This window comes from Schistocerca nitens, chromosome 5 (genome assembly GCF_023898315.1).
Source record: "Schistocerca nitens isolate TAMUIC-IGC-003100 chromosome 5, iqSchNite1.1, whole genome shotgun sequence".
Lineage (NCBI taxonomy): Eukaryota > Metazoa > Arthropoda > Insecta > Orthoptera > Acrididae > Schistocerca > Schistocerca nitens.
In genome coordinates, this window is record NC_064618.1 from 387,428,556 (window position 1) to 387,449,474 (window position 20,919).

Here is a 20,919-nt window from a genome sequence, read left to right on the forward strand (position 1 = left end):
GTGTGTTACATTATTACTCTACCAGACAGCACTAACCAGTACTTGAAATTAAATTAACCAGACTTAATGTCAAAAAGTGGTTACAAATTGAATACATCTTTCAAATAGAAGCTGTTGGAAAGTTACACAAACTTCCATTTTTCCATTTTCAGGACAGGTAAAATTGTTAACACATTAAAGAAACTCAGTTCATTTCCAAGTATCGCATGTTCCATACTTAAACACCTTCTGTTTCAAGGTACAAGTTGATGCACGACCGACAAAGGATGGCTAAGTGTCCACACGTCACGAAACTAATTCTAAAATACATAGCATTTTACTCGTCATAAAATTGTGTATTTGAGGAATTAACAACGTACTCCATATCGCTTTAATATATTGTACAGCACTACAATATGTAGAACGCGAAATATTTACAGATGCTGCACAAGTAACAACCTCATATACAGCAACAATAGAAATAACTGCAGGGGATGGTGAAACTGCTTATGGTGGTCTTCAGTGCGCATTGCTTCCAGTGACTATAAAATTAGTCACTAGACTGAAGTACTGATCAGAAAACATGATGTCTTCCCAGGTACATTATTCTCTAGGTATAACATTCTGCCCTGGAAGTTAACAGTTCATCAGGACACAAAGATCAAGAAGAGAATTATTTTACGAAGGAACATTCTTGACAAGTGATTACTTTATAACGTGTGGAAAGCAGCAGCTATGAAAGTTGTTGACAAATAATTCTATTTGGTCAGTAAAATTAAAAGAACCAACCAAGGCGAGTTTTACGGAGTGCCAGAGGCGAAAGAGGACTCTTTGCCACAATACCAGTGTGGGGAATTACATTTGGTTGGAAGCCACGTAAGCCCGAGCACCAGGAACGGTTATCGTTGCATGTAGATGCCGGGCCGATTTCAAATGTACATCACATAAGAGATGCCACCTCATTAGTCATTCGGCACCCACTCACTGTCTAAAAACCAATTGGAACAAAAATTGATTATAATACTCGTGTGCAACTCTGTCGGCTCAAGCTTTGTTTTAACATTGCCTATTATCCAGGATAACAACCCTTTCTGAGTCATCAGTCTTCCGAGTGGTTTGATGTAGCTCGCCACGAATTCCTATTCTTTGCAAACTTCTTCATCTCAGAACTGCCCCTGCACGCTACGTTCTCAATTATCTGTTTGATGTTTTCCAATCTTTCATTTCCCCTACAGTCTTAGTCTACAGAGTTCCCTATAGCACTATTGATCTTATTCCGTGTCGTCCTTACGTCTCCTATTATCCTGTCCCTTCTTCTTGTCAAAGTTATCTACTCTACTCTCACCGACACTAAGGAGAACCTCACATTCCATATAAGTCCGCCTAATTTTCAAAATCATTCATTTTCAATACACCTCAAGCACTTCGACTTTCTTCTTTTCGGATTTCCCCGTAGACTATGATACCCTACCACTGAACACTGTGGTCCAAACGTACAATCACGGAATTTTAAAGCTCAGATTAAGGGCATTTTTTAATACTAGCAGTCTTCGCTAGGAATGCCTTTCTTGGCGTGTGCTAATCTGCTTTTTATGTTCTCCTTGCTTTGTCTTTGAGGTATTATTTTGCTTCCAAGGTAGCAGTCTTCCTTAGCCTTCATCTACTTAGTGGTACCCAATTTTAATGTTAAGTTTATTGCTGTACTCATTTCCGCTACTTCTTAGTAATTTTATTTTTGTTCGGTTTACTCTCAATCCATATTCTGCCCTCATTAGACTTCTCATTCCTTTCAGCGGGCCCTTCCAATCATACTCACATTCTCTGAGCTGTCAGCGAATCTGATTATTGATATCTTTTCACCCTGAATTTCAGTCCCGCTTTTGAATCTTTCTTTTATTTCCGTTATTGCTCCTTCGATGTGCAGACGCAGGACAGGCGAAGGGTTACATCCTTGTCTCACGACCTTTTTAATCAGACCACTTCGTTCTTGGTCTGACTTTCAATCGAATGTGAATTTGCCGCGATTTACGTTTTCTACTCAATTTTAATTAGCTCAGATCTTGGCGTTTCAAGCGCAGACTAATCAAACTGCTCTTTACAAAACACGTGTCTTCTTTCTTTGACTGATTAATCAATGACTTGTATCCTACGGTCCTCAGCCAAAAAATGTGGCATAACTCTCTCTCTGTCTCTCTCTCTCGCCCTCGCCTTTTGTATCTCTCTTTCTCTGGCAAATAAGATGCTCTGGCTCATTATAACCATAATGTGTTTCTTTTTAACTTAGAATTTATTTATGTTATTCAATACTGGCAGGTTTTTCATTGAATAAATATTGTTTTTTCGGTAAGTCGAAGCATTTGGCTGTCTCTGACATTTTAAACGTCTATGACCGGAGTGTCCGCTATGCTTCAGCTAGGTGTTTTACTGTGATTTTCTGGAGAAACAGTCAAATTTCGGCATCTCAAGTACAAAAATACCTGCCAGCTAAAAATGACGAGTCTCCGTGTCCACGTCATGGTCATAAAAAGTTTTCGCAGGCGTTTTCTTTTTGGGAGATATTATCTATGAGTCTATACAAAGGCCTGTTGGCCGCAGGCCGGTGGCTATTGACCCTCAGCACTCCTCCTGCGGCCTTCCAAGGATCTGTCTCAGAGGGTGGCTCCCCCTTATGGCTTCTAGAACGTCCGTGTCCCTTCTCATCATCCAGTGTGCTTCCAACACTTTCCCGCAACTACACTGCCTGCAAATATGAATTAAGAGTAAGAGAATAGCAAGGCTGCATTAGTTTCGTACCGTTAATGACTAGTACTGTAGGGTATCATTGTTATTGATGTAAGTTAAATGTTCTGATCAAATGGCAGTTCATTTTACTGCTCTACATACGTTGTGAGACTATTTCTGGAAAAGCTGTCTCGTAACACTGGTCTTCCATTCATACTGTTCTCTCATGGTTCTTGTATGTATCCATTTTTTCTTAAAGCTTCTTCTTGTTTTGGCCAGAATGCCGAACATCTTGCAACATTTCACGTTGTCGAATGCTTTTTTAAGTCAATAAAATCTAATAACATAATCTGATTTCTCTTACGTCTTGCTTCCATTATCTACTGCAATGGTTTTACTGTCTTTAAGACGCCAGTACCTTTCCGAAAGCCAAACTGATCGACAATCTGACAAATCCTTAAATTTCTTTTCCGTTCTTCTATACACTTTTAATGTCAGCATCTTGGATGCATGAGCGTTAAAGCTTTTTGTTCAATAGCTGTTGCACTTACCTGCCATTGATATTTTCGGGGTTGTATCGATGGTATTTTACCAAAACTCTGATGATTCATCACCATACTCATTAGAATCTACACACCAAAAGGAACATTTATCTGGTTGTCTCTTTCCTCCAGTGGTTTCAGAAACTATGAAGGAATGTTAACTACCTCTTCAGTCTTATTTAAGGATTTATTGAACTCTAATACTAAGTCGCTTATGTCTTCTGTATCGACTCCCATGTTTTCACCACTCACGTAATCATACACGTCCTTCCTCTTATACAGTCCCTCAGTGTATTCTTCCCCCTTCCCCACTCTCTCATCTGCGATTGACAGTGGAATTATCAGTGCACCCTTAATTTTGACACCCTTGCAGTTAATTTCATGAAAGGTTATTTTCATTTTCCTATATGCTGCATCAGTCCTTCCGACAACTATTTCCTTATCGCTTTCTTCACATTCTTCCTGCAGCCATTTCACAATTCCCTGTTTTTGTCAGGATTCCTAAGTGGCTCGTTTTTCCGTATCTCTAAATTTCTCTAAACATTTTTGTACTCTCTTCTTTCGGCGACCAACTGAAGTATTTCTTTTGTCGCTCAAGCTTATTTCATACTTACCTTCCTTTTACTTATGTTTGTCTTTCCAGATTCTGTGAGTACCCTTTTATAGATGTCCATTCCACTTCAACCAAGCCACCTACTGCGGCACTCATTATAGCAGTATCTACAGCCCCAGGGAATTTCAACCACATCTCAGTATTTCTCAGTACTTCGGTATCCCACTTTTCTCTGCATTGATTTTTCTGGACGACTCTGTTGAACATCAGCCTCCTCTTCATCATTGTTAAATTTTGATACGAATCTATATCTGCTCCTGTATATGCCTTAGAATGCAATTCAGATTTCAGAATCTCTGCCTGCCCATGATGTAGTTCAGCTTCAATTTTCAGTTGGCTTTGGGACTTTTTCAAGTACACCTCCAACTCTAGTGACTTTTCAACTATTCACTCACTCAACTGTTCGTAACCCATTTTCCAACCTACCTTCATGATCAAGACTAACTTATTTAATTAAGGGGTGTAATTAAAAAAAAGAACCAAGTCTTTAGAAGAAGCTTGTTCTCTTTCAATAAGTTTACCTTGACTATAGAGCCAAATCTACAAATCAACTTAAAAATTTCTTCTTAGAAAAGGATATAACGTAGGTACACAATAGTCTACTACCTTAATGTGGAAAAAGTCAGAGAGAATTGTTAATAATGTTTCCCGTGAATTGGTTTCGTTAGGATCTTCAATGGATATTACAGAACTTTATTTTTAGTTGTCCGTACTATACCGGAGATCTTCGCAAAAGCGATTGGCAGCCTTTCGGGCAACTCGGGCACGCGTGCAGCCTATATGGCCTCCGCACACCCCACCGTCACGAACCCGCACTGTCGCAGTAACGGACGGATACCAGACGATGCTCCCAGCGCTACTAGAGGTCGCCGTTCCCAAGGGACCTATTCGTGTGGCGACACACGTGACCAAAAAATAGTGCCGCAAGTCTTCTGCCGCCGACCGCTATAAAGGTCGGCGTCAGAGCTGTATAGGTCAGTTCTTCCGGCTTCGAGAGCGTTTCGTAGCCCTCGTGTAGGCTATCCACCCGATCGTCTTAGAACGCTCTTGCAGTCCATCATATGGATCGACGCCGCTGTTTTCAACATTCGCAGTTGTTTCCCTTGGTGCAATTCGACTGCATCCAGGATAGCCTTTTCTCTTCCTATTCTGATGTTATTCAGGACAACTTCATCCGTTTTAGAGTATGTTCCATAGAAGTGTATTTTTCTATGAAAATCCTGATTGTGTTACTTTTTCACACTCTGGAATCATACTGTCTTCATACCTGTGAGACACTGTATTTGTGATTTTGTAATTATCGTCGAAGCAGATGTTTCTTTCCTTGATAAATGAAGTTTTGTAAACTTTGATCTCTGTTTTCCCCATGTCGGTGTGAGCGGCACGTCAGTCAGTGTGTTCACTATGTGGTATTTCTTCAAGCAATTGCGTGAAAAAATGTTCCTTTCCTGTAGAAAAACGCACCACTCGACATCAGTTTTTTTTCCTTCTCTAAATTTGTGTTTACAGAAATTCAGTTCAGAAGGATTAACATGCTTCGGCAGGAATCTTACACGGTATCTTTTTCTTCACATCGTAAGTTTAACAATATCAATATTAAGAAATAATTTAAAACGTGTGGTGGGTATCAATAAGCTCAAGTAATTTGGAACTTAGCAAAACTGAAAGCCTCGAAGTGCTCACCTTTTGCTTCTTTATTGCAAATAGAAATGTATTTAGAGGCCATTCATTACGTACCTTTCCTTTTGGAAATGTGCTGCGAATTCGAAAGCTCCAGAACTTCGTTGCTTCTGGTTTCGAAATCACCCTTCCTTCCTGAAAACAAAATGAAATATTTTTAGGAATTTACTAAAATTACGCATTTAGACGAATGGAAGGCCGAAAATCTCTGATCATGATCATGGCTGAAAATATTTCTGAAGCCACACTATATATCGAAGGGATACCATGCTAAGTATAGAAACGTTTTTAATGTAAATAATCTTTTCTTAGATCGTTAAATCTGCTGTCATTGTCCGGGTATCTCCGACACACTTAATCCGTATCAGTAATAATGAGCCAGAAGTCGGATAATCTAGCTCCGACCTGTAACAGAATCACACTACTACCTTCTACAATTTTGATATATGAATATTGCTTATTAAACTTCTACTTAGGAAGATAAATTGTTTATAGACATTCTTGTGTAATCCGGTTAACATGGTGCAGGAAAATTGTGTCACAGTTACCTGGTAACTAAATCTTTAACAATTGGAGGCTTTATTGCTATCTAGTGATGTAGACAGAATGTTGTCATGTAATTGATAAAAACGAATTGAGTCCGCCATAAACGTGTCACTATGCAGCACGATGGGTGTTGTGTTGAAACTTAGAGGTAGCTTAAAATTGTGCACTAGACCAGGAATCAAGTCTGAAACTCTGCTCTTCGCCGGAAATTTTACTACAGACCTAGCAATCCAAGCACGAATAGCGACGCTTTCTCAGCGCTTCAGATCTGCCAGATTTTCTCCATGACATTACAGGAAAGCTTGTGTGACTGCCACTCCTACCTTCGAGGAGTGGTAGCGCAGCAATGCGAGCAGGAGAGCTTCTGAGGAGCTTGAAAGGTATCTGTCTCAACCACCTTTCAAATAAAAGTATTATTTCTAATGATTAGCTTGGCTTCACCTAGTTCAGCAGATTGTTTTTGTGCTATATCCATGCCTGGGGGAGGAATTGTGTAGGGAAAGAACTTTGGTGATTTTGGTCAATAAAATTCTTGTATGTGACCGCATTGTCAAAGTGTGCGAAGAATATGTGTTAGTGTTACCTTATTGGGTTTTAAGGATGATGGGAAGGGATGTTGAAAGTACTTTATTGGTGTTTGCATTACTTGTTTTCAATGCCGGCCTCTGTGGCTGAGCGGTTCTAGGCGCTTCAGTCCGCAACCGCTCGACTGCTACGGTCGCAGGTTCAAATCCTGCCTCGGGCATTGATGGGTGTGATGTCCTTAGGTTAGTTAGGTTTAATTAGTTCTACCTTCTCGGGGACTGATGACCTCAGATGTTAAGTCCCATAGTGCTCACAGCCATTTTTTATTATCATTGGTATAAATAGGCGTTCTTGACTGGTGTTTGATCGGCTGCTTGCTATTGTAAATGAGGCACGGGCGGTAGGCGTGATGTAGCGTTGTTTACTTGCTGCCTAGTGCCGGCTGAGATGTGCCAGTAGTCTGTGTACTTGCGGCCGCTGTGGTTTCCGGTGCGCCTTTGTGTGTGTGTTGCTTCGTCGAACTACCGTGCTGTACCGCTGTTATTACTGGCAACCAGGACGCTGGAAGTCTGTACCTGTGTTCTTCTATCGCTTCTCCAATCCTCTGCCTAAAGATAAGCGGCTGTTTCGCTAGTACGCGGGCTTCTCGACTTCCTATCAGTTTTCCGCGCTTATCCTGATGTTCTGCCACCGATGACTTGTGTTTTGTTAGTCGGATGTACGGGGTGATTATAATTACAGCTGAACTTTCTAAACGCTCTAGAAATAACACAACTTGTCAGAATGACGTCAAATTACAACGGAATATTATCGGAGAAGGGGGAAAAAGTTTGGCAGAAGAAAAAAAATAGTGCGAAAATTGATCAATAGATGGCGCTGTATGTGTCAGAATACGTAAATGGAAACAACTGTCATACGCAGGACCCATTGAAGTCGGTATAAACACGCCGGGTACACGGCTTTTCCTTCTTTCGCGTCTGAGAAAATCCACACGCAAATCAACCAGTACCGCTTCATCTAGAAAAGGTCACTGTGTGGTGTGGATTTACGGCATCATTTATCATAGGGCCTTATTTTTTCGAAGAGACTGGTGCTTCCGGTCCTGTTACCTGTACCTTCACTGGTGAACGCTGTGAATGTCCTTCGTGCGACCACGTCATTCCAGCTCTCCAACAGCTTGGATGTGTGGATGAGATCATTTTTATGCAAGATGGCGCACCTCCGTACATTGCAAATCCCGTCAAGCAGCTGCTGAAGCCCCATTTCAGAAATGCTAGCAATATTAGCTTCCATTTCCTTACAGCCTGACCGAGACTCACTGGCTGTGACAAAGCCATGTCTCCGCAATATCCTTTCTTACAGAAGTGCTAGTTCTGCAGGTTTCGCAGGAGAGCTTCTGTGAAGTTTGGAAGTTAGGAGACGAGGTACTGGCGGAAGTGCAGTTGTGAGGATGGGGGGTGAGTCGTGGTTTGGTAGCTCAGATGGTGCCGGCACGGTAGCTCAGAGTGTTCGGTCAGAGGGCTGCTCGCCCTCTGTAATAAAAAAAATGAGTAAAGCAATCAACGATCAACTCGAACGGATGTCTTTCACGTCCGCCCAGACCAAACGCAACGAAAAAACAAAAAACAGAAAAAACACACTGCTGTATCTGTTGCTACATTTTGAAACTATTTATTTTTCTTCTGCCATACGTTTTCCCCATTCTCCGATAATATTCCGTTGCAATTTGCGCCATTCTGATCAGTGGTGTTATTTCTACGGCGGTTTGAAAGTTTAACTTTAATTATAATCACCCTGTATGCTCCATGTTCAGATATCCATGTTAAATGGTTCAAATGGCTCTGAGCACTATGGGACTTAACATCTATGGTCATCAGTCCCCTAGAACTTAGAACTACTTAAACCTAACTAACCTAAGGACAGCACACAACACCCAGTCATCACGAGGCAGAGAAAATCCCTGACCCCGCCCGGAATCGAACCTGGGAACCCGGGCGCGGGAAGCGAGAACGCTACCGCACGACCACGAGCTGCGGACAGATATTCGTGTGGCGTCCCGTCTCGCACCCGATTTTATATACTCGATATAGCTTGTCAACGACATCTTTCGGCGAGTCAAGAACACCTTTTATTCTCTTAATGCTTCAAGAAATCGGTTTGATACCTGCTCGGCGGGGAATTCCATTCAGAAGTGCAGTGTCCCCCCCAGGAACATATCGCACCGCGGCAACAAAAGTGACAGAAGTCACAAAAATGCTGTTTTTAGTTTATGTCTGAAGTGCCCCAACGTGTACGAAAAACGTCACATCTCTATCTCGCAATTTGTCTGTGGCAGTTGTGCTGTAGTCTACTTTATGATTCGCCGAGGCAAGAAAATTGTCCCTTAGATTAGCTACTGGCGGGTGTACCTGGGGCATTCAACAGCTACGCTTTTCACGTATAAAGTAAGCTGAATGTAATTTTTAATATCGTTCGTTATTACAAGCCGCGGGGTTGCCACGGTTGCGCGGCTTCCCTCGTTGGATGGTCGAGTCCTCCCTCAGGCATGGGTGTAAGTCTTGTCCTTATCGTAAGTTAGTTTAAGTTAGATTAAGTAGTGTGTAAGTCTAGGGACCGATGACTTCAGCAGTTTGGTCTCATAGCAACATACCAACATTATTTCAATGTCTATGGTTGTAACGAGTCTCTATCTTACACAACAATTTGCATCAGACATGGAAACGTACATAAAGCAACAGACACTGTTTTGACGATTACAGCTGTTTTAAATATTACGATGTTTTGCGCGTTGCAGTATACAAGCAACAAAAGGGAAATTTCTGTTATAAAGGAAGTTCATATTGAATCACTCTTGTCAATGTGGAAAGTATTCCTACATTATACAAATCCGTTTATGATGCTATGTATTCGGAGATTATGTCCCTTAAATTTTAGCTTATTTTCACAAATTATAATTTTGGTTTTTTTAATTTGCTAATAAAACAATTTCAACTTGTTTCCAATTTCTATTCTAGCTTAAGTACTAATTTTGCCCGAAGGAAGTGCTAATGCCATATTACACTACAGTAAGAAAAATATGTATTATTTGGTGTGAGAAAGTGTCAAAAGTACACTCCCGGAAATTGAAATAAGAACACCGTGAATTCATTGTCCCAGGAAGGGGAAACTTTATTGACACATTCCTGGGGTCAGATACATCACATGATCACACTGACAGAACCACAGGCACATAGACACAGGCAACAGAGCATGCACAATGTCGGCATTAGTACAGTGTATATCCACCTTTCGCAGCAATGCAGGCTGCTATTCTCCCATGGAGACGATCGTAGAGATGCTGGATGTAGTCCTGTGGAACGGCTTGCCATGCCATTTCCACCTGGCGCCTCAGTTGGACCAGCGTTCGTGCTGGACGTGCAGACCGCGTGAGACGACGCTTCATCCAGTCCCAAACATGCTCAATGGGGGACAGATCCGGAGATCTTGCTGGCCAGGGTAGTTGACTTACACCTTCTAGAGCACGTTGGGTGGCACGGGATACATGCGGACGTGCATTGTCCTGTTGGAACAGCAAGTTCCCTTGCCGGTCTAGGAATGGTAGAACGATGGGTTCGATGACGGTTTGGATGTACCGTGCACTATTCAGTGTCCCCTCGACGATCACCAGTGGTGTACGGCCAGTGTAGGAGATCGCTCCCCACACCATGATGCCGGGTGTTGGCCCTGTGTGCCTCGGTCGTATGCAGTCCTGATTGTGGCGCTCACCTGCACGGCGCCAAACACGCATACGACCATCATTGGCACCAAGGCAGAAGCGACTCTCATCGCTGAAGACGACACGTCCCTCCATTCACGCCTGTCGCGACACCACTGGAGGCGGGCTGCACGATGCTCGGGCGTGAGCGGAAGACGGCCTAACGGTGTGCGGGACCGTAGCCCAGCTTCATGGAGACGGTTGCGAATGGTCCTCGCCGATACCCAAGGAGCAACAGTGTCCCTAATTTGCTGGGAAGTGGCGGTGCGGTCCCCTACGGCACTGCGTAGGATCCTACGGTCTTGGCGTGCATCCGTGCGTCGCTGCGGTCCGGTCCCAGGTCGACGGGCACGTGCACCTTCCGCCGACCACTGGAGACAACATCGATGTACTGTGGAGACCTCACGCCCCACGTGTTGAGCAATTCGGCGGTACGTCCACCCGGCCTCCCGCATGCCCACTATACGCCCTCGCTCGAAGTCCGTCAACTGCACATACGGTTCACGTCCACGCTGTCGCGGCATGCTACCAGTGTTAAAGACTGCGATGGAGCTCCGTATGCCACGGCAAACTGGCTGACACTGACGGCGGCGGTGCACAAATGCTGCGCAGCTAGCGCCATTCGACGGCCAACACCGCGGTTCCTGGTGTGTCCGCTGTGCCGTGCGTGTGATCATTGCTTGTACAGCCCTCTCGCAGTGTCCGGAACAAGTATGGTGGGTCTGACACACCGGTGTCAATGTGTTCTTTTTTCCGTTTCCAGGAGTGTATTATGTGAGGGGTCATAGCAAAAACAAAAAAAGTTTTTAGAGAATCAAGAAAAGTGACACAACTCAAATAGTAATTAATAATTGCCTTATACCGCCTCACATTCGACGAGAAGAGAACTACATGTCCATATCATAGTTGTATAAAATATAATGAAATTTGCTGCCAAAAATATCTGAAATTTAAAAGAAGTGCATACACATTCAGTATTAGCTGTACAGAATTCTTTAAAGCCCATTTTTCCCAAGTACTGGATTTCTGAGTTGTGTCACTGTTCTTGCTGTGGTGCGATATCAGAGTAGGGCAATGTTTTGCGCTTTCTTCTGCACTACCCTTCGGCCATCATCGTTTGTCACCATATTTTTATGTATCAACTTCAAACCATAACCATTGGTTCCGAAAATGGACTTGAGGTTTTGCAGTTCAGCCTTGAGATGTTCTTCACCGCTAATCCCGTGGGACCTCTTGGTTAAAGTGCACGAGGTGGATTTCTTCTGCGTAGAGTGCTGATGGGAGCAGGCATGTAGGTACCTGCCGGTGCCAGTGGGCTTTCTGTATGTCCTGTGGCCAAGTTTACCACCAGATTTTCGGTAAACTTTCACGTCGCGGCAAGGCAGAACATCATTCTTTTTTACCTCCATAGTGAACTTGATTTTGCTGCGCTGCTGTGTGAGGTGCTGGTGGAAGTTCTTTAGCTCTTTTTCTCCATGTAGCCAGGTTACGCAGGTGCAATCAACATATCGGCGCCAGCATTCTTGGCGTGAAGGTGCGGACTGGAGTTCTGTTTCTTCAAATGCTTCCACGAAGGTATCTGTTGCAATAGGCGAGAGAGGGGAATCCATAGGTCACCGTCTGTCTGTTTACAGAGTTCACATTTCCATCTGAAATAGGTAGTCGTCAAACAGTGGCTCGCTATCTCGCAGACATAGTGTGCCACGCATTCCTTTAAGATGTTCACGTTCCTGACACTGGTACGGTCGTGATTAAAGACATGACGTAGAAGATGACTTGGATATTTGTGGTAACGTCTTATAGGACCAAACTGCTGAGCCCATCGGTCCCTAAGCCTACACACTAATTAATGTAACTTAAATTAACTTACGTTATGGACAACAGACACACACATGCCCGAGGGTGGATTAGAACTTCCGACGGGGGGAGCCGCACGGACCGTGACAAGGCGCCCTAGACCGCATGGCTACGCCGCGCGGCGAAGCTCACTATTAGGTCCGTAGCCGAGGTTCATTTTTCTTGTAAAATCGCAGCAAAGTGGATGGAGTGCTTAACATAAGAATCTGTGTAGGTCACAAAATGTGGAAGCTTCGGAGCTAGTTCTTTTGCTAGACGGTATGTCGGTGAATTAGTGCTATTCATAATCGGCTGTAGAAAAAAGACTCTTTGTGGTCCTTCGTTATAGCATATATCCTTGTTACCGGTGGAACTTTGTGACAAGTCTCCTGACCGCGTCGAAGTTCATTATAGTTTGCTTTAATAATGCTTGCATCGGTTTGGTTATGCCGGCCGTCCGATCCCCATTAAGTTTCTTATGAATGGTTTCACTCAGAAGATCCTCCATTAGTTTATTTTAATCACTTGCTCTAAAGAAGTTTATTTCCTTTTATCTCATACCATAGCCGGCCGGTGTGGCCGATGGGTTCTAGGCGCTTCAGTCTGGAACCGTGCGACAGCTACGGTCGCAGGTTCGATACCCGCCTCGGGCATGGAGGTGGGTGACGTCCTTAGGTTAGTTAGGTTTAAGTAGTTCTACGTTCTAGGGGCCTGATGACCTCAGGTGTTAAGTCCTATAGTGCTCAGAGCCATCTCATATCACAATCCTTTGTTAACCTTTAGCCATACTCTAATAAATGTTACCTATGTCGTGTATGAAGGTGTGACTGATTGAAAGTATAAAGGCTGACTAATATGGCGTTATGTCACACTTATGGTGTATACACCGAGGTGCCAAGAGTAATGGGATACCTTCAAATATCGTTGCGCCCAGCGTAGTGCAGCAACTGGACGTGGCATGGACTCAACAAGCTGCTGGAAGTCCCCTGCAGAAATATTGGTCCATGCTGCCTCTATAGCCGTCCACAGCTGCGAAGGTGATGCGGTGCAGAATCTTGTACACGAACAATCTCTCGATTATTCGTAAATTTTCGATTCATGCCAGCCGATCTGGATGGCAAAAACCATTTGCTCGAATTGTGTAGAATTCCAATCAGTCGCGAGCAACTGTGACGCGGTGGCATGGTACATTGTCATCCATGAAAATTTATTGTTGTTTGGGAACGTGAAGTCATGGAAGACTGCAAATCAAGTAACCGAACACAACCAGAACATACTCCATTCCATGTAAACACAGGCCACACCGAGCCACCGCCAACTTGCACGGTATCTTGATCACAACTTGTCCATGGCTTCGTGAGGTGTACGTCACAGTCTAACACTACCATCAGCTCTTGTCAACTGAAACCGTTGCTCAACTGACCAGGCCACGGTTTTCCACTCGCCTAGGGTCCAACCGATATGGTCACGAGCCCAGGAGAGGCGCTGCACGCGATGTCGTGCTGTTAGGAAGGCACTCGCTTTGGTTGTCTGCTGCTATTGCTCGTTGACGCCAAATTCCGACGCCTTGTCCAAACGGAAACGTTCGTCATGCGCCCCACGTTGACTTTTACGGTCATTTAACGATTTGTTGCTCGTCTGTTAGCACTGTCATATCGAAGTAAACGCTGCTCCTCTCGATCGTTAAGCGAAGGCCGTCGGCCATAGCATTGTCTGTGGTGAAAGGCAATACCTAAAATGTTGTATTCTCAGCACACTCGTGATACTGTGGATCTCAGAATATTGAACTCCCTATCGATTTCCGAAATGTAGTGTCCCACGCATTTAGCTCCAACTATCATTCCGCGTCCAGAATCGGTTAATTCCCGTCATGCGGCTATAATCACGTCGTAAACCTTTTCACATGAATGACCTGAATACAGCAGCTCACCCAATGCACTATTCTTTTATACCTTTGTATACGCGATACTAACGCCGTATGTATATGTGCGTCCCGTGACTTTAGTTACCTCAGTGTATGCGATCGTAGAATTCTCGTTCTACACTCACGCTCATAAATTAAGGATAATGCTGATACATGGTGAAGTAACGCTCTGGTGGGTGGTTTGCGGGTTTAAATCACCTCGGGGTATGACAATGCGGTGCATTTGACCAGCAGTCGTCGAACGGTGGCGCTGGCAGCAGTCCACATAAGCAGAGTTGTGTTGGTGTATGTCAGAGTACAGTGCAGCAAGTGCAGTGTGCAGACGTTTTCAGAAGTGCTAATGATGACTGTGTGTTGAAAATGGCTCAAAGAACACATGTTGATGACGTTATGAGGGGTAGAATCTTAGGGCGACTGGAGGCTGGTCAAACACAGCAGGTCGTACCATGGGCCATCCGTGTGCCACAAAGTGTGATCTCAAGATTACGGCAACGATTCCAGCAGACAGGAAACATGTCCAGACGCTACAGTACGGGACGTCCACAGTGTACAGCACCACAAGAAGACCGATATCTAACCATCAGTGCCCGCAGACGGCCATGGAATACTGCAGGTAGCCTTGCTCAGGACTTTACCGCAGTCTACAGACGACTGAACAGACATGGTTCATTCTGCCAGAGACCTGCAAGGTGCAATCCACTGACCCCTTGTTACAGGACAGCCCATAAAGCCTGGTGTCAAGAACATAGTGCATAGTCATTGGAACAGTGGTCCCGATTATGTTCACGAACGAGTCCAGGTATAGTCTGAACAGTGATTCTCGCCGGGTTTTCATCTGGCGTGAACCAGGAACCAGATACAAACCCCTTAATGTCCTTGAAAGGGACCTGTACGGAGGTCGTGGTTTGATGGTGTGGGGTGGGATTATGATTGGTGCACGTACACCCCTGCATGTCTTTGACGGAGTAACTGCAACAGGTCAGGTGTATCGGGATGTCATTTTCCACCAGTATGTCCGTCTTTACAGGGGTGCAGTGGGTACCACCTTCCTCCTGATGGATGATAACGCACGGCCCCTCCGAGCTGCCATCGTGAAGGACTACCCTGAAACAGAAGATATCAGGCGAATGGGGTGACCTGCCTGTTCTCCAGACCTAAACCCCATCGAGAAGGTCTGGGATGCTCTCGGTCGACGTATCGCTGTACGTCTTCAAACCCCTAGGACACTTCCGGAGATCCGACAGGCACTCGTGCAAGAATGGGAGGCTATAACCCAGCAGCTGCTCGACCACCTGATCCAGAGTATGCCAACCCGTTATGCGGCCTGTGTACGTGTGCATGGTTATCATATCCCATATTGATGTCAGGGGGTATGCTCAGGAAACAGTGGCGTTTTGTAGCCGATGTGTTTTGGGACGGTTTTGTCAGCTTATCACCAATATCGTGGGCTTACAGATCAGTGTCGTGTGTGTTTCCTATGTGCCTATGCTATTATCCCCAGTTTTGTGTAGTGCCACGTTGTGTGGCACCACATTCTGCAATTATCTTTAATTTATGAGCATGAGTGTAGATGATTGGCATGACCAACGAAAACAACAGTTTGCCCCGCACTTTTAAAACGTTCATCTTGCGATTGGTCATTCAGACCTGTGTGGGAATTGTGGACTTTCCACCGAACTCATGTTCAAGTTTTGTACAGTAAACTAGTGGGAGGTTGGAGTAACGGGAGTTGGCATTTTTAGCATTCACTTGATTCTGGAAAGCGTTTGAGGTCGCGGCGTCGGGTTTCGTGGCATCTCTTTGTCGTGGTCTGATCGTTTGCTGAGAAACATGTGCTGCTTCAGCGCGCACTTAGGACAAAATATTTTGGTTGGGAATTCAGTTCATTATGTCATTCACAATGTATCTTATCCGTGCCGTAATTAAATTCAGTTAGCAAGGGAATTATGTATCTAAATTTTGTGTGTAATTTTATCAATTTTCAGTTCATCGTTTGGAAAAGAAACATGATTTCATTATTCATAAATGTTAGGATCTTACTATTGTGCTCTACATATTTTCCTGAGTAGATGCCGGGTTTGATAGCAATCGCTTGGGAATTATTAGGATTTTCTCCCTGTGCTGTAGCGAGTGTTTGAATTTTAATGCCTTCACAAGAGCTACTGTGTCCCATACTTTCAATGATATCCTACCTTTCTGACAGAATAACGTCGACAGAATTTGTTAAGAAGCCAACTCCTATAAGGAACCATACAGTGAGGTGACGAAAATCATGTAATAGCTCCTAATATCGTGTCGGACTTCCTTTTGTCCAGAATAGTGCAGCATTCCGACGTGGTATGGACTCAACAAGTGTTGAAGTTCGCTGCAGAAATACTGAGCCATGCTGCCTCAATAGCCGTACATAATTGCGAAAGTGTTGCCGGTGCAGGATTTTGTGCACGAACTGACCTCTCAATTGCTGTTATGTTCCATAAATTAATCTGAAAAAAACCTTTCTTACTCGATGATCGAATCAGTTGGACCAGAGGACACAGTGCATTCCATGTAAACACGGCCCACACCAGTATGGGACCACCGCCATCTTAGAGAATGCCTTGTTCACAACTCGGGTCTAAATCTTCGTGGGATCAGCGTCACAGACGAATCCCGCCATCAGCTCTTAACCACTGAAATCAGGACTCATCTCACCAGACCACGGTTTTCCCGTTGACTTTTGTCGCCTCACTGTAATGATAAGATGATTTCTGCTTTGATAATGAGTTCTAAAGTTCGATTGGAAAACACTTCGTGTTTTTTTTTTTTTTTTTTTTTGGTCATCAAGTATAGTCTGCAAGTCTTCGTTTACGTGCATTCGATGTTCTGTAATTAGTGAGAATAGCTGCGATGCTTGAAAAATGTCTTTTTAAAATGTTAATGAAATTATTCATTCGGGATGAAAGTCGTTTAGTCAGATTCCATTGCGTGTTGTAGATAAATCATTGGTGTAAATCTCATTATATTCTCTTAACGACTTCAGACGACATTGGACTCAGTAGTAGTTGCCTAATATTGATAAGAAGCACAATAGCTGCACAAAGTCCATTAGATAGAGCGAAAGTTGTATTCGGTATCTTCAATAGCGCTTAAGTTCAGAACCAAACAGGATCAGACGATCGATAGCATCAACGCGTAATGTTAAATCTAACTGAAGGAACAACGGACACCTTCGGAGCTTTTAAAGTAGTACAGCTGTACTGGCAGAATTGATTCAGTACGTTACAGGACTTTGTCTGGTTGATGGTTACTCAAATTTTGTTACTAATGTTGTTGTGCTATGCGATAGCACCAAGTACCCAGTTGCTATTCACCAAAAGCCATGGGAAAGGAACAAGGAAAGCTTTCTGTAGCCACAGCACTTATTGCCTAGGAAGCCTAAAGGATTGACAGATACTAGAATTCCTCTGCACTTCCAGAGCCATTTAGTCCGACGCCGGCATTAGTGGATGGAAGAAGCCAGGTCCAGAAGAAGTATTACCTCAAGTTCCGTGTTTCTTAGTCAGGCTTAATCATTATTCAAACGTTTGGATCACTACAGGAGCGCTGACTGAGGGGCCTTGAAGCCGACAGCGAATAATATCTGGTTTACATGTCTACGTTAAGGCTGACGTTTGTAGGACGTTTTCTGCTGATGGCGGGACAGCGGTCTGTCGAGCTGTTGTCTTCTTACTATTTTATCTCGTTCCACACTCTACGTCGATGACCTTTACGAAGTTTCTGTACAGTGCCACGGGAAACAGCACATAGTTCCAATAAGTGAAAACACAACCTGATAATTTGGTAGCTATAAATGTTAGAATTTACTTGCGAAACTCAGAAAATTCAGCACTTATTCGCTAAAATCTTTTAAAAACCAAACCTCAATAGATTTCATGTTGTTGTAGTTGTGGTCTTGTATCCAGAGACTGGTTTGACGCAGCTCTCCACACTACTCTATCCTGCACAAGCCTCTTCATCTCCGAGTGACTACTGCAACCTACATTCTTCTGAGTCTGCTTAGTGTACTCCTCTCTAGGTGACCCTCTACGATTTTTGCACTCCACGCTTCCCTCCAATACTAAATTAGCAATTCCATTGATGTCCCTTGGTGCCTCAGAACCTGTCCTACCAACCGATCCCTTCTTCTAGTCTAGTTGCGCCACAAATTCCTCTTCTCCCCTATTCTATTCAGTACCTCCTCATTAGTTACGTGATCTACCCATCCAATCTAAGGCATTCTTCTGTAGCACCACATTTCGAAAGTTTCTATTCTCTTCTTATCTTAAGTATTTATCGTCCACGTTTCACATGCATACATGGATGCACTCCACAGAAATACTTTGAGAAAAGACTTCCTGACACCTAAATCTACAGTATATTCGATGTCAACAGATTTCTCTTCTTCAGAAACGATATCCTCACCATTGCGAGTCTACAGCTTATATCGTCTCTACTTCGGACATCATCTGTTATTTTGCAGGCCGCTGTGGCAGAGCGATTCTAGGCGCTTCCGTCCGAAACCGCACGACTGCTACGGCCGCAGGTTCGAAACCTGCCTCAGGCATGGATGTGTGTGCCGTCCATAGATTGGTTAGGTTTAAGTAGTTCTACGTTCTAGGGGACTGTTGACCTCACATGAGTTCCATAGTGCTCAGAGCCATTTGAATCATTTTCAACCATCAGCTATTTTGCCACCCAAATAGTAAAGCTCATCTACTACGTTAAGTGATTCATTTCCTAATCTAATTCCCCAGCATAACCTTAATTATTCCGACCACATTCCATTGATGTTCATCTAATATCCTCCTTTCTCATCTTATATCCTCCTTTCAAGATGCTGTCCATTCCATTCAACTGCTCTTCTGGGTCCTGTGCTGTCTCTGACAGAATAGCAATGTCATCGGCAAACCTGAAAGTTATTATTTCTTCACCATGAATTTTAATTCCTACTCCAAATTTTTCATTTGTTTCCTTTGCTGCTTGCTCAAAATGTAATGTGAATAACATGAAAGATATGCTACAACCCTGTGTCACTCCCTTCCCAACCACTGTTTCCCTTTCGTGCCCCTCGACTCTAACTGCCATCTGGTTCTGTACAAATTGTAAATAACCTTTCACTCACTGTATTTGACCTCTACCAGCTTCAGAATTTGAAAGAGAGAATTCCAGTCAACATTGTCAGAAGATTTCTGTAAGTCTACAAATGCTAGAAACGTAGGTTTGCCTTTTCGTAATGTCGTAGGGTCAGTATTGCCTCACGTGTTCCAACATTTCTACGGAATCCAAACTGATCTTCTCCGAGGTCGGCTTCTACCCTTTTTTCCCTTCGTGTGTAAAGTATTCGCTTTAGTATTTTGCAGCCTTGACTTATTAAACTGACAGTCCGGTAATTTTAATACCTGTCAACAACTGCTTGCTTTTGGATTGGAATTATTATATTCTTCTTGAAGTCTGAGGGTATCACGCCTGTCTCATACATATTGCTCACCAGATAGTACAGTTTTGTCAGGGCTGGCTCTTCCAAGGCTATCAGCAGTCCTAATGGAATGTTGTCTCCTCCCGGGGCCTTGTTTCTAAGTGGGTCTTTTCAGTGCTCCGTCAAATTGTTCACGCAGTATCATATCTCCCAATTCATCTTCATGTGGGTCCTGTTCCATTTCCATAATTTTGCCCTCAAGTACATTGTCCTTGTACAGACCCTCTACATACTCCTTCCGCCTTTCTGCTTTCCCTTCTTTGATTAGAATTGGTTTTCCATCTGAGCTCTTGATATTCATACAAGCGGTGCTCTTTCCTCCAAAGGTCTCTTTAATTTTCATGTAGATCTATGTTACCCCTAGTGACATATGCCTCTACATCCATACATTTGTCCTCTAACCATCTCTCCTTAGCCATTTTGCACTTCGTGTCGTTCTCATTTCTCAGACGTTTGTATTCCTTTTCGCCTGCTTCAATTAACCGCGTTTTTATATTTTCTCCTTTCATCAATTAAATTCAATATCTCTTCAGTTACCCAAGGATTTCTACTAGCCCTCGTCTTTTTACCTACTTTATTCCCTGCTGCCTTCACTATTTCATCTCTGAAAGGTACCCAATCTTCCTCTATTTTAGTTTTTTCCCCTTTTCTTGTCAGTCGTTCCCCAATGTTCCCTCTCAAACTCTCTACAATCTCTGGTTCTTTCAGTTTATCCAGATCCCATCTCCTTATATTCCCACCTTTTCGAAGTTTGTTTAGTTTTTATCTACAGTTCATGAACAATAAATTGTGGTCAGAGTCCATATCTGCCCTGGAAATTTCTTAAAATTTTATATCTGGTTCCTAAATATTTTTCTTACCATTATATAATCCACCTGAAACCTTCCAGTGTCTCCAGGCCTCTTCCTCGTATACAATGTTCTTCCATGATTGTTAGATCAAGTGTTAGCTATAATTAAGTTATGCTCTGTGCAAAATTCTACCAGGCGGTTTCCTCTTCCATTCCTTACACCATTCCATGTTCACCTACTACTGTTCTTCTTTTCCTTTTCCTACTATCGAATTCAAGTCCCCCATGACTATTAAATTTCCGTCTCCCGTCACTATCTGAATAATATCTTTTATCTCATAGTACATTTCTTCCATCTCTTCAACATCTTAAGAGCTAGTTGCCATATACACTTGTACTACTGTGGTAGGTGTGGGCTTTGTGTCTATCTTGGCTACAATAATGCGTCCACTATCCTTTTCGTAGTAGCTTACCCGCGCTCCTATTTTTTTATTCATTACTAGACCTACTCCTGC

The 20,919-nt window shown here is 43.5% G+C and overlaps 1 protein-coding gene across 1 annotated transcript in view; it reads right to left on the reverse strand.

Annotated features, from left to right (window-relative positions):
* The window catches only part of LOC126260487 (opioid-binding protein/cell adhesion molecule homolog), a gene marked incomplete at its 5' end in the record, with an annotated part of 226,515 nt that overhangs the window by 24,403 nt on the left and 181,193 nt on the right, over positions 1-20,919 (reverse strand). Inside the window, one exon of the mRNA XM_049957814.1 lies at positions 5,593-5,670. Within this exon, the coding sequence (XP_049813771.1) occupies positions 5,593-5,670 (78 nt within the window). The remainder of the gene's footprint in view (positions 1-5,592; positions 5,671-20,919) is intronic.